Source organism: Thamnophis sirtalis, unplaced genomic scaffold (genome assembly GCF_051295495.1).
Source record: "Thamnophis sirtalis isolate CommonGarterSnake01/CBP01778 unplaced genomic scaffold, rThaSir2_p1.2 scaffold_13, whole genome shotgun sequence".
Lineage (NCBI taxonomy): Eukaryota > Metazoa > Chordata > Lepidosauria > Squamata > Natricidae > Thamnophis > Thamnophis sirtalis.
In genome coordinates this window covers 25,445,213-25,460,787 of record NW_028261393.1, presented here as the reverse complement: position 1 = coordinate 25,460,787, position 15,575 = coordinate 25,445,213, and the positions used below count along the sequence as shown (strand labels likewise).

The following is a 15,575-nucleotide window of genomic DNA, read 5'->3' as shown; positions in this document are numbered from 1 at the left end:
TTTGCCTAACACTGAACCCTCACTAACCACCGAGGGGGAGGGAGGCGTGGTAGGGACCTGTCTCTGAACAGAGGAAGAGTCCCTTGGCTGTTGAAAGGAGTGGGTTGCCCTATCCCCTGGAGCGGGGGCTTCCCTTTGGTTGAGAGCTGAGGCAACCCCTTCTGATATGGCCGAGGAAATCAGCCTCTTAATGCTCTCAGGCAATCATTCTAAATTCTCAAATTCATCCTCATATTGGTCTGCAAGGGGCCCCTGGGGATCTATGGTGTGATGAGGAAGAAATCCCCTAGAGGAACCTTCCAATGGGTCCCCATCATCCTTCCGAATCCCTTGGGTAGGTCTGGGAGGATAAGGAGAGACCTCCACGCCAGTTTGTCTGGAAGGCCTAGCAGGGGAGACAAATGGAGAAGAAGGGCTGAAGCCTCTGGGAGGAGAGCCCAATTGGTGAGATCCTGGCCTTAATGGGAACCTGGATCTGCTGTGGGAGCTGGGTCTGATGACTAGGGTCTGTTGTTCTGCCCTGGCAATCCTCTTTTCGAGGGCACGCTGGTGCCTCAATTCATCCCTTTGGGCTGCCCTAGATAGTTGTTGAGCAACAGACGGCTTAGCTGCTGCTGCCCTGGTTCTAAGGCCTTCCATTCCCCCTGTTCCGGCCTCATTGAGTGCTTCCCCTGGGGCCTGTGGGATTGCCTTGGAGACACCAGCCAATGCAGAGGCCTTGCAGGTGAAAAGCGGACTGCCAGAGAACAAATTGCTGGCCCGACACTGGCCACGATGCAATTAGGTGCAATTAGTGTCCAAAATGGCCGCCTCCGCGTGCGTGCTCCAAAATGGCCACTGCAGGCTCCCTGCACACCTTAAAGCTTTCTTTCTCTTCGCTGCGGCTTGTTTGAATAGCCGCGGCTCGATTGAAGGGTGTGCGGCTGAGATAGATAGAGGAAAGGCATTGCTAGCCCAATCCAGCGCTTTCTGCTTTGTCGCGTCACCCACGGAGCTGGTGGAAGGAGCCAGAAACCCCCGTAGTTCCAGCGATCGGTCAGAGCTCCCGGTGCCACAAGGAGAGAGTGAAAGGCCAATTAGCTCTCCTTCAAAGCGCTGCGAGACAAAGGAACCTGTCCCTGCGATGCAGCAGCTTTCTGTTAAATTTAGAATGCCCAATGGATTGAATAGAATGTTAAATAAATTTACCTATTTCTCTCAAATAATACACTGGGAACCAAAGCAGTTGTTTGAACCAAAGACTGAAAGGAACTGGGAGCCATCAGGGAAAGGAGGATGTTAAAAGAAATTTCCCTCAGTCTTTGGACCAATCAGGCTTTCGGAATATCCCATGTGTAGCCCCCCACCCCCACCCCTCGAGTCTACTGGAAAAAAGGGTGATTTTCCCACCCTAGTTGCTCTAGTAACTAGCAACCCATGGAGGAGATTGTTAAGTTATTTGTTTTCAATTTTACAGTAATTAACATTGTAAAAAGTCAGAACTTTCTCTCCTTCAAAAACCCAACATGAAAAATCACTAAATGCTCATGGACGTAGCAAGTAAGAGATCTATTAAAAATTTCTCTGTGGGATGGTATGAAAAAAAAATCTTACCACTGTTAGGTTTCGAATCTCATCCATGACCCGAGGCCAGAAAGACTGAAGACACTGCTGTGCATCACTGTTTCCTCCTGCAAAACCCCCATCCGTGGACATTATGGTAACTGGAAAGAAACCAAGAAAATATATTAAATGTAAAGATGGTGTGGATAAGGTATGTGGATAAGGTACGTTTTAAAAGCTATATAGTATATGGTGAATTGTAAAGTAAAATAAAGATAATAAAGCTTCAAAGCAAGAATCTAGGCAGGATCTTGCAAAAATCCCTTCCAACAACATACATTTTATTCCATCAAACCTTGGAATAAAGCAGTTTTGTTAGTCAAGGATTTTTGTAAGGTCTGATTCTATTCTTATTTCCTATTCTGCTTGGTACACTTCAAGGTGTATTTTCTGTAAGTGATCAATCCAGGGAGTACCTTTCTCTCAGAATTTATTTTTTATGTTTTATAGATATACATCCTGATATTCATTTTTGTTGCACAAGGCCATGAAGATCCTTCTCTACCAAGCATTTGTCTTTACCATAATCTGTCAAGGAACATTCTATCTTCTCTTCCACTGATTTAATTCTAATTTTATTAGTCTTAGATCAGGGATGAGGAACAATGGCCCTTTTATGACTTGTGGACTTCAACTCCCAGAATTCCTGAGCCAACCAGGAATTCTGGGAGTTGTTAAGTGCACAAATTATAAAGGGGCCATCGTTCCTCACTCCTGGTCTAAGACAAGGATAAACTTATTTCATATGAAGATGTTATCCTCGGCTAAGCACAGTAGGACTCCTTCAAATAATCTGTTTGCCTAACTTCTCAGTTCACCTGTACTGACTTGTTGTGCATGTATATGCATTTGTGTATGGTTATATCATCATGCATTTTGAATATTACTGTTTGAAGCATTCGTTCTGACTGCAAATTAACTTCTTTTTATAATGCTCTGGGAAACCCAAGATTGTATGGCTGCTCTACAGAATGACAGTAGGCCCAAGCAGCCATGAAATCACGGAAAAAGGTATGGCTTCTTAAAGGAGTATCCAAAGATGCTATCTTCAATCTCCCAGACAATTTTGGGAGTCAAATCTAAAGCTCTACACAAACCTGCTAGTAAAACACGAGGAAATAGAAGTGAGGATCCTAAATCAGCTTTAAAAAAACCTCAGTATTTTGCTTTGGTGTGCAGTCTTTATTTTATTACCAACAGACAGGAGAGACAAGTTATCTTTCAAGAATTAATTTCTGAACAATATAGAAGAAAACATAAATAATTAATTAAAGACTGTGGTTGGCCCAAAAGTATTCACTCATAAGAGGCTACCCTCTGTGTCTTATGATTCTTCTCTTTTTCCTGCTTTTATTTTCAGCTTTTTCTGATATGAATAATTTATTTTTATTTATGTATTCAATTTATATCCCACATTTCTTCTCATAGCAGCAGGTATTCCATATTCTACATTTCTCAATATTTGGTGCAGCTTAAAGCTTAAATCCAATGCAGAGAAATGTTGTGGCGATTGAATATATCCAGGTTTAGAAGATATTTGTAACTTCTCTGTAAGGGTCTGGCCTTGACTTTTTCCATTTAGATGGAAAATCAAGATCAAATGGAAATTCATTTTAAATCCAACAAGTTAATTCCTTTGAGAGAATTATAAATATTCGTATCACAGACTTTGTGGGGTGGGTGGATAAGAGCCTTATAGCATTCATTTTTCTTTAGGAACCATATTAGCAGCAATCAGGGTAGAGGAATCCCCAAATAAAGTCAGCTTTTATTATGGGAAATCCTTCTGCCAAATGTAGCAACTTCAGAAGCAAGTATACATACAAAGCAGTGCAAGTACACATTGTGTGAACAGTTTGTAGCAGCAAATCTAATAAATAAAGGATATGGACATGTTAATCCAAGAAGCATCCTGAAAGCTATAACACATGTAGCTATAACACTTGAGGAGAAAGGGTCATCAGTTTACATTGATGACGTTACCTAGTTTTGTAATGAAATGTCTGCAAGAAAACCACAAAGTTTGGAGAGCAACAAGGACACCAAATCTCATACTATTTTGGAGTGGTTTTATTTAATCCTCTCCATAACAACACAATGAAAGCTCTCGCTGGATTCACAAAATATACTGTAACCCAAACGTGTTTAGCAAAACACAATGGCTTGTTTATCATGTAGTTGCATATGAAACATTATTTATTACATTTATTGCTCGTTTTGTTCAGAAGCTTACTGCAATATATATATTGGTCACTTTTCCCTGTTTCCCCCATAACCACCCTGTGAAATGAATTGAGGTAGGTGAATGACCCTAAACTGCCTAATGAACCTCTTTGGCTAAGAACCGAACTGCAGTCCAACACCTAAACCAGCAAACCACAATATTTATTTATTTAAATGGTTTAGCTGTCCATCTCACCACTAGTGACTCAGAATGCAAACAACAAATGGATAAAAGCCACAGCTATATAAACAAGAGATATAAAAAATATATGAGACAATAGCACATACTCACCTATGGTACACATATATACATGCTAAAATAATAGTGGTGTTTCCATACTAAAGGCCAAAAAGTAGCAAACTATATTTTAGCCTATTTTATCATTGCTGAGTAAATTTAATCTGATAAAGATTATATCCTTCCCTTATTAGCTCCAAATTGAACCATGAAAGGATACATATTAACATACAAGGTGAGTAGAACCTAGGAGTTGTTCACTCAATAAACATGTCAGCTCATCATCTTATTGATCTGGATTTGAAAAAGAAACATGACAATTTACTTCCCAAAAATTGCAGAATACTGACTTTCATTTGTAACCATACAGAAAATATTGTTGGGTTACTTTGTCCTCATAAATGATATTCTAGTTTGGATGAAAGTGGGGAGGAAAAACCCATCTACCTCAACTAAGTAATATTTTCTTAAGAATGAGCTCTTCCAATGCACCACAACTGCAGAGTCAAAAGACACAAGTGAAAGTGCAATGAACAAATTTGAAATACCGTATTTTTCGGATTATAAGATGCTCTGAAATATAAAATGCACCTTGCTTTTGGGAGGAAAACAAGGGGAAACAAATCTGCCTCTACCTCCCAGCAATTTTCCTCTTTGCAGCAAACAGCACAACTGATATACACTGTGGTGTTACATTTCAGACTATACTTGTACAAGATGCTGTTAAAATTGATGTGGCTTTCTGGAAGTATACATTATTCTCTGCTATTTAAAAGAAGATCCAATAGCACTGGGCCTCTTCAGATCAAGCATTTATTTTAAAAAGCTTCTTCATTTTGTTGTCTAGAACAATAATAAAGAAGTCTTTAAAAAATAAGCCTAATAATTTGAACATTCTATAGGCATTTGTAGTTATTGACTTATCTCCTTGCAGCAAACAGCAAACAGTCTGTTTCAGTTTAGCCTGATTAGAAGAAAAAGAAATCTGCCTCTGCCTCCCAGCAATTTGCCTCCTTGCAGCAAACACCTGTTTCACTTTCAATTTTGGCATTGGCCTCCAGATGATCAACTGTTTCAGGCTGCAGGGATTACCATATGGCCTATTGTCGCCTCTACAGGCCCCATTTTCCCATTTGCTGCAAGGAGGTAAATTGCTGGGAGGCAGAGGCCAAAGGGTGGGGGCTGGCAGGTGGGTGGAGCTACATTCAGTATATAAGACACACCCAAATTTAAACCCTCATTTAGGGGGGGAAAGGTGTCTTACACTCCAAATATATGGTACATCATATTTGCAAATAACCCTAAAGTTATGAGTGTAAAGAGATATCACAAAAGGGTTTTCTTTGTTTTCCCTTGAAGATGTTTCGCTTCTCATCCAAGAAGTTTCATCAGTTCTGGCAGAATGGTGAGGGGAAATGGAAGGATGATGGCAGGGGGGCAAGGGTGAATGGAAGATGGATCCCTCCATACCCCCCCCCCCCAATCATCCTTTTCCAACCAATGAAGCTTCTTAGATGAGAAGCGAAACATCTTCAAGGAAAAACAAAGAAAGTCCAGTTGCCTTTTGAGAAAGCACCTTTGAGACAATCATGACCTGGATGACGGAGAATCTCCATAGACATGTAAACAGATAACACCTTTTCTCTAACAAGCTGGGATGCTGGTTAGGGTTGCTATATGGTTTGTGATTAGGTAAGATTATAACTCCTGCTGTCAAGCAAAAACAAGCATTTAATAGTGAGTGCCATACCATGTGCATGAATCATACAAGTGGCAAAAAATAGGGGCAGTCAGGCATAACATAGGTTATGTAGACAGTAAACACAGGGTCAATCAAAATGGACTCGAATAAACCGGGTGAATTAGAAATTCAAGTAAATGAGGGCAGATACGATATTGTTGCCATTACAGAAACTTGGTGGGATGAAACCCACAAATGGAACATACAGCTAGAAGGATTTAAATTATTTAAAAGAAATAGACCAAATAAAAGAGGAGGTGGAGTTGCACTTTATATAAGAAATAACTACATCTCTACAGAAATAGAGCACAACAATGATGAGAACTATCTTGAATGCATTTGAGTCAATATTAAAGGTTGGAGGGTAAACAACATTGCCATAGGTCTATATATACTACAGGCCACCCAACCAAGCAGAGGAAGTAGATGAACTTTTTGCTAGTCAGCTAACTAAGGTATGTAGGAAGCACACCACAATAGTAATGGGGGATTTTAACTACCCTGACATCAATTTGAAAACAAACTCTGCACCAAGTGGAAGATCCAACAGGTTCCTAACGAACCTAGCAGACAACTTTGTTTCCCAAAAAGTAGAGAAGGGGACAAGGGGATCAGCCATATTGGACTTAATTCTCTCTAACAAAGAGGAAATGATAGAAGGTGTTGAAGCACAGGAACTCTGGGTGCAAGTGACCATGCAATATTGGAATTCAACATTATGCAAACACAAGTAGTAGAACAAAGTCAAGCTAGAGTCTTGGACTTTAAGAAAGCTAATTTCAATAAACTTAGAGAGAGCTTGGGAAGAATTCCATGGATGAGAATCCTCAAGAGGAAAACAACTCAAGAAGTTTGGGAAATTTTGAAAAATGAGATTACAAAAGCACAGTCAAGCACAATGAAGCATGCTAGACTTCATTGAAGAAGAAAAATAACAGTTCTCAAAAGAAACCAGCATGGCTGCATAAAGAACTCTCTGACAAATTGAAAGACAAAAAAGATAAGTATAAAAAGTGGAAAGAGGGGGACATAACTAAGGCAGAATATCAGCAAATAGCCGGAGCCTGTAAAGATGAAGTGAGGAAAGCTAAGGCTCACAATGAAGTGTCAAAAACAGATCATGCCAGACTAATCTTATTGCATTCTTTGACAAAGTGACAAAATTAGTGAACCAGATTAATGCCGTCAATATAGTTTACTTGGACTTCAGTAAGGCATTTGATAAGGTAGACCATAACCTACTACTAGATAAAGTAGAAGAATGTGGGTTAGACAGCATCACCACCAGATGGATTCCTAACTGGCTGACCAACCGCACTCAACGTGTAGTCCTCAATGGAACTGCATCTACAAGGAGGGAAGTATGCAGTGGAGTACCACAAATGTTTTAGGCCCAGTACTCTTCAACATCTTAATCAATGATTTGGGTGAGGGAATAAATGGGGAACTCATCAAATTTGCAGATGACACCAAGCTGGCAGGAGTAGCCAACACTCCAGAAGATAGGCTAAAGATACAGAAGGATCTTGACAAATTTGAACATTGGGCACTATCTAATAAAATGAAATTCAATGGTGAAAAGACTAAGGTTCTACATTTAGGCAAGAAAAACGAAATCCACAGGTACAGTATAGGTGGTACCTTGCTCAATAGTAGTAACTGTGAGAGGGATCTTGGAGTCCTAGTTGACAACCATTTAAATATGAGCCAGCAATGTGCAGCAGCTGCCAAAAAAGCCAACACAGTTCTAGGCTACATAAACAGAGGGATAGAATCAAGATCATGTGAAGTGTTAATACCACTTTATAAGGCCTTGGTAAGGCCACACTTAGAATACTGCACCTGAGTGTAGAACAAGAAGCAATGGGTGGAAACTAATCAAGGAGAGAAGCAACTTAGAACTGAGGAGAAATTTCCTGACAGAACAATTAATCAGTGGAACATCTTGCCTCCAGAAATTGTGAATGCCCCAACACTGGAAGTCTTTATGAAGATGTTGGATAGCCATTTATCTGAAATGATAGGGTTTTCTGCTTAGGTAGGGGGTTGGACTAGAAGACCTCCAAGGTCCATTCCAACTCTGCTATTGTATTGTATTGTATTACAAAGTGATTATTTGCTTTTAAAATAAGTTTAAAAACAACGTTCAACTAATAAAATTTAAATCTGCTAAATGTTCTCTTCGAAACTAATGCCAAAGGTACTTTTAGAAATGACTGTGTTAACTACATCGTTCAAAGTTTGCATAGAAGAGTGAGAGAAATAAAAGACTGCTTTATTTAAAAGTTTCAATGCCTACAATCTTTTTATGCAGTGGCGTAATGGGAAATGGCTTAAGGCCAAGAACAATTCTAACATAAGTGGATATGATTCCCACTGACTTATGATCCATTGTGTGCGGTGGATTTTATTTTGGCCTTCTCTCCCGCCAAACACAAATCTATTGTTTGGAACAAAATTGTCCAGAAACCATTACTGCATGTATTTTCACTCATGCAGTGTAAAACAGCAAGTTCTTTTTTTAAAATAAAAACTACCTCTAAATCACCTATGGGGAAATTAATAGCAGTTAGATTGCTTATATGCACCAATGAAGAACAATTATCCTCATATATAACTTTTTTAAAAAAAAATATTTACAATTACTTAAAATTTCTAAGTGTCCAGGTTAAAAAAGTTTGGTGAATATTCTTTAATATGAAGAGCATCATAGCTTGCAGAAGTAGGAATTTGTTAAAAGGTATCTAAAGAATTGGCTAGCATAAATACACAAAATGTAATCAGGTCTTTCAAATGTACATTTAGTTGACAGTCATAATACATGAAGCAAACAATGATAATGTATACAGTATCCATATTTTTATACTGTAGAAAGCATGGGAAATAAGCAAACTCACAACAGAGAAAGTAACTGCAGTTTTAAAAACTGCCCAATGTTAAGACTATAGTGACAGGCACCTCAACTCTAGCTGCTAAAGTTAATTAAGTCAAGATACAGTGAAAATACTTTGTAGATGGTCATAAGGGAGGACAGATCAGGTTTTTTTGGTTAATTGAAGGCATTTTAAAATATCTTCCCTATCTTCAGAATCCGCAATGATGTGCTAGAGTTTCATAGCAATTGCACATGGATTCATCAGCATAAGTTAAATTGGAAATGATTCTAATGAAGCCAGAGCAAATCCACTAATTTAAAGATTCTTCTTCTGCACTCCACCATTAAATTCACTGAGGGATTTACATTTTTTCATTAGACCTATTTGCAATATTAATCTTTAGAATGTTTGAGAGCATCCGACTGAAATGAGCACCAATTTATCCCCTATGTCAATATCCAATATGGAGTTTATATAGCATGGACCTATTCATCAAATCTGGTTTGACCTGGCAGGAGTTGGTTATATAACTAAACTTCCTATATTAGCTATTAACATAGAATTTTCTCCTCCCAAGCAGCAAAGCAATTGCCTTAAAAGACAAAATTAGGCTACAATTACTAACAGTAATTTTGCCCTTTGTCAAATCTATTTTGTCCCTTAAATTAGTTAATTCAAATACTATGCTGACATAGAAAGAAAGAAAGATAGATAGAAAGAAAGAAAAAAAATTGTATTACTTAGAGCTCTACAGCCATCAATTCAGAAAGACTAAGGGTTGCTCTCTATCTCAATTGCCATTGTTTTTCCACAGGCTACATATCACATTAACATTGAAATTTATGAGATGGTGCTAACTATGACAGAGGTCCTTGCTTCAGTTGTGTACTTCCCCACAACACTGGAAATTCTCTCTCTACCTTATATTATTTATATAGGTGTGGTAGGGAAGGCTTCTAAAATAATAGCCTATGATTATCAAGTATGCTCAAGTAAGAAGCATACTTCAAGTAAGAAATATATATATGTATGTATGTATGTATGTATGTATGTATGTTAATTTATATAATTTATTAGTTAATATATATATATAGATAGATAGATTTACAACCCCCGGTATGCCCAAATATGGGAGGAAGATCACTACTTCCATTCTCTGTCCTTCGGCTCGTCACAAGAGACCATCCAGACAGAAACCCAATATTTTTACTGTTGCCTTTTTGTTACATTTGTTGTATTTGTGCTGATACATAAATAAAGGGAGACTAGTATAGCTCTATTTCAAGCTATTTAGCTCTCCTCAGCTAGCATATATATATAATAACCCTTACTGGGATTCGAACTAGCTGATGAGAGCTAAATAGCTTGAAATAGATCTATACTAGTCTCCCTTTATTTATTTATCAGCACAAATTAAAACAAAAACAAAAACACAAATATAACAAAGGCAACAGTAAAAATATTGGGTTTCTGTCGTGATGGATATATATATTATATTATATTATATTATGTATGTATGTATGTATGTATGTATGTATGTAATGTCACAACCCCTGGTATGCCCAAATATGGGAGGAAGCATACTCTTCCTTTCTCTCCCAAGAAACCATCCAGACAGGAAGCCATTATTTATACTGTTGCCTTTGTTACATTTGTGTTGCATTTGTGCTGATAAATTATTTATTTATCAGCACAAATGCAACAAACACACACACATACACACACACACGAATGGCTGAAGTCGAGGACTACCTGTACAGCTATTTTAGCCCTTAAAAGTTTTGAAAGTCTCACTCATGCTCTGATTTTTTATTCATGTGGAATTGCATCATATCTCCATTTAATTTAAATAGTTGATTCTGAATTACTGTAATATTTTTCTCTGTACAATGTAAAGGAAATGCCATTTACAGAACAACAGTATCAAAATATGATATTGTTAGTAAGAAAAACATTATGATAACTGGAGAGAAAATAATATGATAATTCATACAGTGTTGCCAAAGTTATCTTCAGGGACAAACCTTGTCTAAAATGGCAGTTGGTCTTACCTGAACTGCTATTTTCGGGGCTGGGACAGGAGGCTCCAGTGGATGGTATTGACACGCCCATTTGACCACGAGACTGGAATGAAGCTGAAGACACACCTCTGTGCTCCACCCTTCCTTCTCCACGTCATCGAAGTGAGCTCCCCTCAGACCTGAAAACAAGGCACAAAGGAGAACTCCCACCACCCCAGCTATCATACTACCTAGGGCGGGAAATGGAGCCTCCTGTCCCAGCCCCGAAAATAGCAGTTCAGGTAAGACCAACTGCCATTTTCCGGAGCAAGGGACAGGAGGCTCCAGTAGATGGGACCTACCAAAGCTAAGTCCCATGAGTGGGGAACTCATACTCTGCAATAACCTATTGTAGCACCCTGCGCCCAAACGCTGCATCAGCCGATGTGAATGCGTCCAACCTGTAATGCCGGATAAACGCCAATGGAGATGCCCATGTAGCCGCTCTGCAAATGTCCTCTATGGGGGCCTGGGAGGCCCAAGCCACCGAGGTGGCAACGCTCCTCATCAAGTGTGCCATGATGCCAGCCAGCACCGGTAACCTCTGGGATTCGTATGCTAGGGATATGGCTAAGCGGATCCACCGGCTAATGGTGGAAGGCGTTACCCTCCTACCCAGAGACAATGGTTGGAAAGATAGGAAGAGTGCCTCTGACCTCCGGAAGGAGGCTGTCCGCATCAGGTAAATACACAGGGCCCATCTGACTTCCAACCGGTGCCACTGCTGTTCCCATTCCCTAGCCGGATTAGGGCAAAAATCGGGGAGAACAAGCTCCTGGGAACAGTGGAATATGGAATTCACCTTAGGAAGGAAGGCTGGGTCCAACCTCAACATGACCTTGTTGTTGTGGAACATGCACAAGTCCTCCCTAGAGGAGAGTGCTCCTAGCTCTGACACCCTTCTAGCCGACGTGATAGCTACTAGGAATATCACCTTAAGGGTTAGGTGTTTCAGGCTAACCGTTCTCAACGGCTCAAAGAGCTCCTCCATGAGAGCCCGTAGCACGGTGGGAAGATTCCACGTGGGGAATCTATGCACCACTGGGGGTTGGAGACCCCCCCCCGAAGGAACCTCTTCACAACAGGAAGTTGGGTGAGAGGAACCGGGCTCTTGCCCGGGAGGATCGTGGCAAGGGCAGCTAGTTGCCTGCGCACAGTCCCCCGGGCGAGACCCTTGTCTAGGCCGTCCTGGATGAATTCCAGGACCTACGGTACTGAGGCCCTGGTGGGCCCAATCCGTTTTGCCTGGCACCAGGAAACGAAAGCCACCCATGTAGAGTCATAGATCCTCGAGGTGGCATTTGTGTGAGAGGCCTCTATGGTTCTAATCACCTGCAGAGAAAATTCAGCTCTCTTTAGGCACTCCCGCTCAATCTCCACACAGCTAGTTGCAGCCAGTGTGGTTCCGGGTGCATCAGCCTCCCTTGGTGCAGCTTTATTTCCCCCTCCGGTATCCGCCATGATTCAGGATTCAGGATTCAGGAATTTATTTGTATGCCGCCCTTTTCCCTGGGGGGACTCAGGGCGGCTCACATCCGAAAAGGAAAAAGGGGAAACAGACTTGAAGGCTGGACTGACAGGATCTTGAGGTCCGCGAACCAGGGTTTCCTCGGCCAGTGAGGAGCCACCAGGACCAGCTCTGCCTGCTCCCTGACTAGCTTCTGAACTACCCTGGGAAGGAGAGGGAGTGGAGGAAAAGCGTACAGAAGTCACCTTGGCCATCTTGCACGAAGGGCGTCGGCTCCTTCCATTCCCCGAGCTGAAAACTGAGAGAAGAACCGCGGAAGCTGGGTGTTGGCCAGAGTGGCGAAGAGGTCCATTACTGGCCGTCCGAACCTCCGGCAGATGCTCTGGAACAGCTCCTGGGACAGGCTCCACTGTCTGTTGTCCATTGTCTCTTGACTGAGCCAGTCGGCCTGATAGTTGTCGATCCCCGTGATGTGCTCCGCCCGGATCAACCACAGATGTCTCTCTGCCCAGCTGCCCAGTGACATCGCTTTGGTGTGCAGTGCCCTGCAACGCGTGCCGCCCTGCCGATTGATGTGGGCCTTGGCTGCCACGTTGTCGGTGATGACCCTCGACAGCGGCCCGGAAATATCAAAGCACCAGATGGATTGCCCGGAGCTCCAGCCAGTTGATGTTGTGTCGGAGCTCCTGCCAGGACCACCGGCCCTGCGCCAACTGGGACCCCAGGGTTGCCCCCCAGCCGAACAGGCTGGCATCTGTGGTGAGAACCAGGAGCTCCTGGTCCCTGAACTCGCACCCCTTGAGCAAGGCTGGGGACAGCCACCACTTGAGGGAAATCCGTACCTGAGAGGTGGCTTCGAGCTTGGCCAGTGAGCTGCTGGTGTTGGCTCTCTGGAACGGTAAGAGTCGCCACTGCAGAGTCCTGGCGTGCAACCATGCCCACGGTAGTACCTCGATGCAGGATATGAGTTTCTCCAACAAGCTGGATAGAAAGGCTATGGGAACATAATGGTCCCTACGGACCTGCTTAATCATCTTAACCAAGCTGGCCTTGCGGTCCGGGGAGAGAAAAACCTTTCCTGCATGGGAGTCTATGACCGTCCCAAATGGAGAATTCTAGCTGATGGTGTGAGGGAACTCTTTTCGAAGTTGACGGAGAACCCCAGCCCCTGAAGGGTGTCCACGACCTGCCAGAGATCCGCCCTCGTCTGATCTGCGGATGCCCCCTGGACGAGGACATCATCCAAGTAGCAATGTAACCTAATGGGAAAGCCCCTTAGGTAGGCTGTCACCACCGCCAGTACCTTGGTGAATGACCTAGGTGCAGAGAATAACCCAAAGGGAAGGGCCCTGTATTGGAAGTGGCGGCCCAGGTAGGAGAACCGCAGGTACTGCTGTGGCATGGGAGGATGGGAATATGGGGATAAGCCTCTGTGACATCTATAGAAGCCATGTAATCCCCCTCCCGTATGCCTGTTAGAATGGATTTAAGCGAGGCCATATTGAACCTGCGATACAAAAGATGTTGGTTCAAGAGCTTCAAGTTGAGAATAGCTCTCCAACCCGCCAAAGCTTTCGGCACGAGGAACAGATTTGAGTAGAACCCCCAGCCCACCTGGTCCGAGGGGACTGGTTCTATCGTGGCAATGTCAAGCAGATGCTTAATGGCCTGACACATTCGCCTGTGTTTGTCTAGATTTTGCGCTGGGGGAAATGTGCGAAAGTGATTGGGGGGGGGGGGGGGATGGAGAGGAACTCTAGCCAAAGCCCGTGTGAGACAGTGCTGATTACCCAGGTGTCAGAGGAAATTCTCGCCCAGGCCTCGGAAAAGAGAGCCAGGCGACCGCCAATGGGTGGGGTCGGGTTCGACCTATTTGCCCCGGCAGTAGGGGCGCCCACCTTCCCCTCAAAAAGGCCGCTTACTCTGAGGCTGGAAGCAGGATCTGTCCCTACTGAAGTTGCGGTCAAGTGTCTTCTCTGACCTGGGAAAAGACTACCTGTTCTGCTGAGCCTCCTGTTCCAGGGGCCTGTATGAGGGCTTGCTGTAAAATGGGGTTGACCTTTGCTCCGCCTTCTTCGCCAAGGTGGGTAAGACTTGTTTCTTGTTTTTGTCCTCCACGAGGAGCGGTTCCAGGGCTGTCCTGAAGAGGGATCCCCCCTGTAGTCGGCCAATGCCAGCTGCCATTTGGACTTGCTGTCCGCCTGCCACCCCCTGAGCCAGAGGAGGCGATGTCACAGATGACGCCATAGCCCTGGAATCAAACTTCATTGCGTTTAGTGTGGCATCAGCCGAAAACTGCACCACTGCCACTAACTTGATGAGATTTTGCAGCCCCCTTGGCAGATCATCTACATTCAGAGAATCCCAGCTGGAATTCTCTGGTTCCTGAGCTACCACAGCTTGGGGAGCTAGACTGGATTTGGGCAGGGCCTGATCCTCCCTAGGATACATGTGGGCACAGGAATCTTCCAAGTCCAGATCCTGGTCCTCCAGGGAAAGGGGAGGGGAAGGAGATCTTTCCCCAAAAATCTCCGTGGGGAATCTGGAGCTGGAGTCCACCCCCCCAAAGGGGATCTTGAACGAGAAGGATAGGCACCAAGCCTACCTTGCAAGGCCCTCAGTTTTTCAGCCCTGGAAAAGGTCTTTGAGAGAGTCTTGTGCCTCCTCAGTTCGTCCCTCTGAGTGGCACGAGAGGGGCGGGGGTTTGCAGCCTTAAGGGCCCTGGCAGAAGCAGTGGGTCGCTGCCTCGTTGAAGGTCTCTCCCCAGGGGAGCATGGGAGAGAAGGAGACCCCCCCTGCCTCCTCCGCCATCTTGGCCACGTGGGGGAATAAGGAAAATAAAGAAAAAACTACTAACCCTCCTTGCGCAGCCTCCTGGCTCTCCCTCTCTTCTGCTGCAACAGTTAAGGAGAAAACACTAGATGAATGCTGCTTTCTCCCCTTCTGGGCAGCCCCTGCCTCAGCACCGAGAATGGTGTGTATGGGGGCTGCCGCCGAGGCTCGCCTCAGCCCAGGTTGCTTTATGTGCTCTCCTCCACTCTGCGGGCACACTCACGGTTCAAAACAAAAAACTTCTTCGCGCTCTTCCCAGCTCGAATCCAGCCACCAAAGCCGTTTCCAGTAGATTGGTGCGATGGGGGGGGGGAGGCTTTGGGCTGGGAATCCCTAGCCTCTAGCCTCCCGATCGCATAAAAAACCCCAGGGATCGGTGCCACGTGCTTGGCAAAGCCAAAAATGGCTGCCGCGACCTCAGCACTCTCTCCAATCCCAAGGATACAAAGTAACACTCCCTGGTGGTCAGAAAGGAAAAACACGTAGAGCTACTTACAGGCTAGAGCACAGAGCTAGCTACAGTGGCTGCAGAAGC

General features: G+C 43.6%; 1 protein-coding gene across 2 annotated transcripts in view; it reads right to left on the bottom strand.

The window, feature by feature from the left end:
* NFYC (nuclear transcription factor Y subunit gamma) overlaps window positions 1-15,575 on the bottom strand; it is an 85,327-nt gene that overhangs the window by 45,571 nt on the left and 24,181 nt on the right. For both annotated transcript variants that reach the window (XM_087728287.1, XM_087728288.1), the window contains exon 2: window positions 1,594-1,703. In XM_087728287.1, the coding sequence (XP_087584413.1) occupies window positions 1,594-1,695 (102 nt within the window). In that variant the 5' untranslated portion in view covers window positions 1,696-1,703. The remainder of the gene's footprint in view (window positions 1-1,593; window positions 1,704-15,575) is intronic.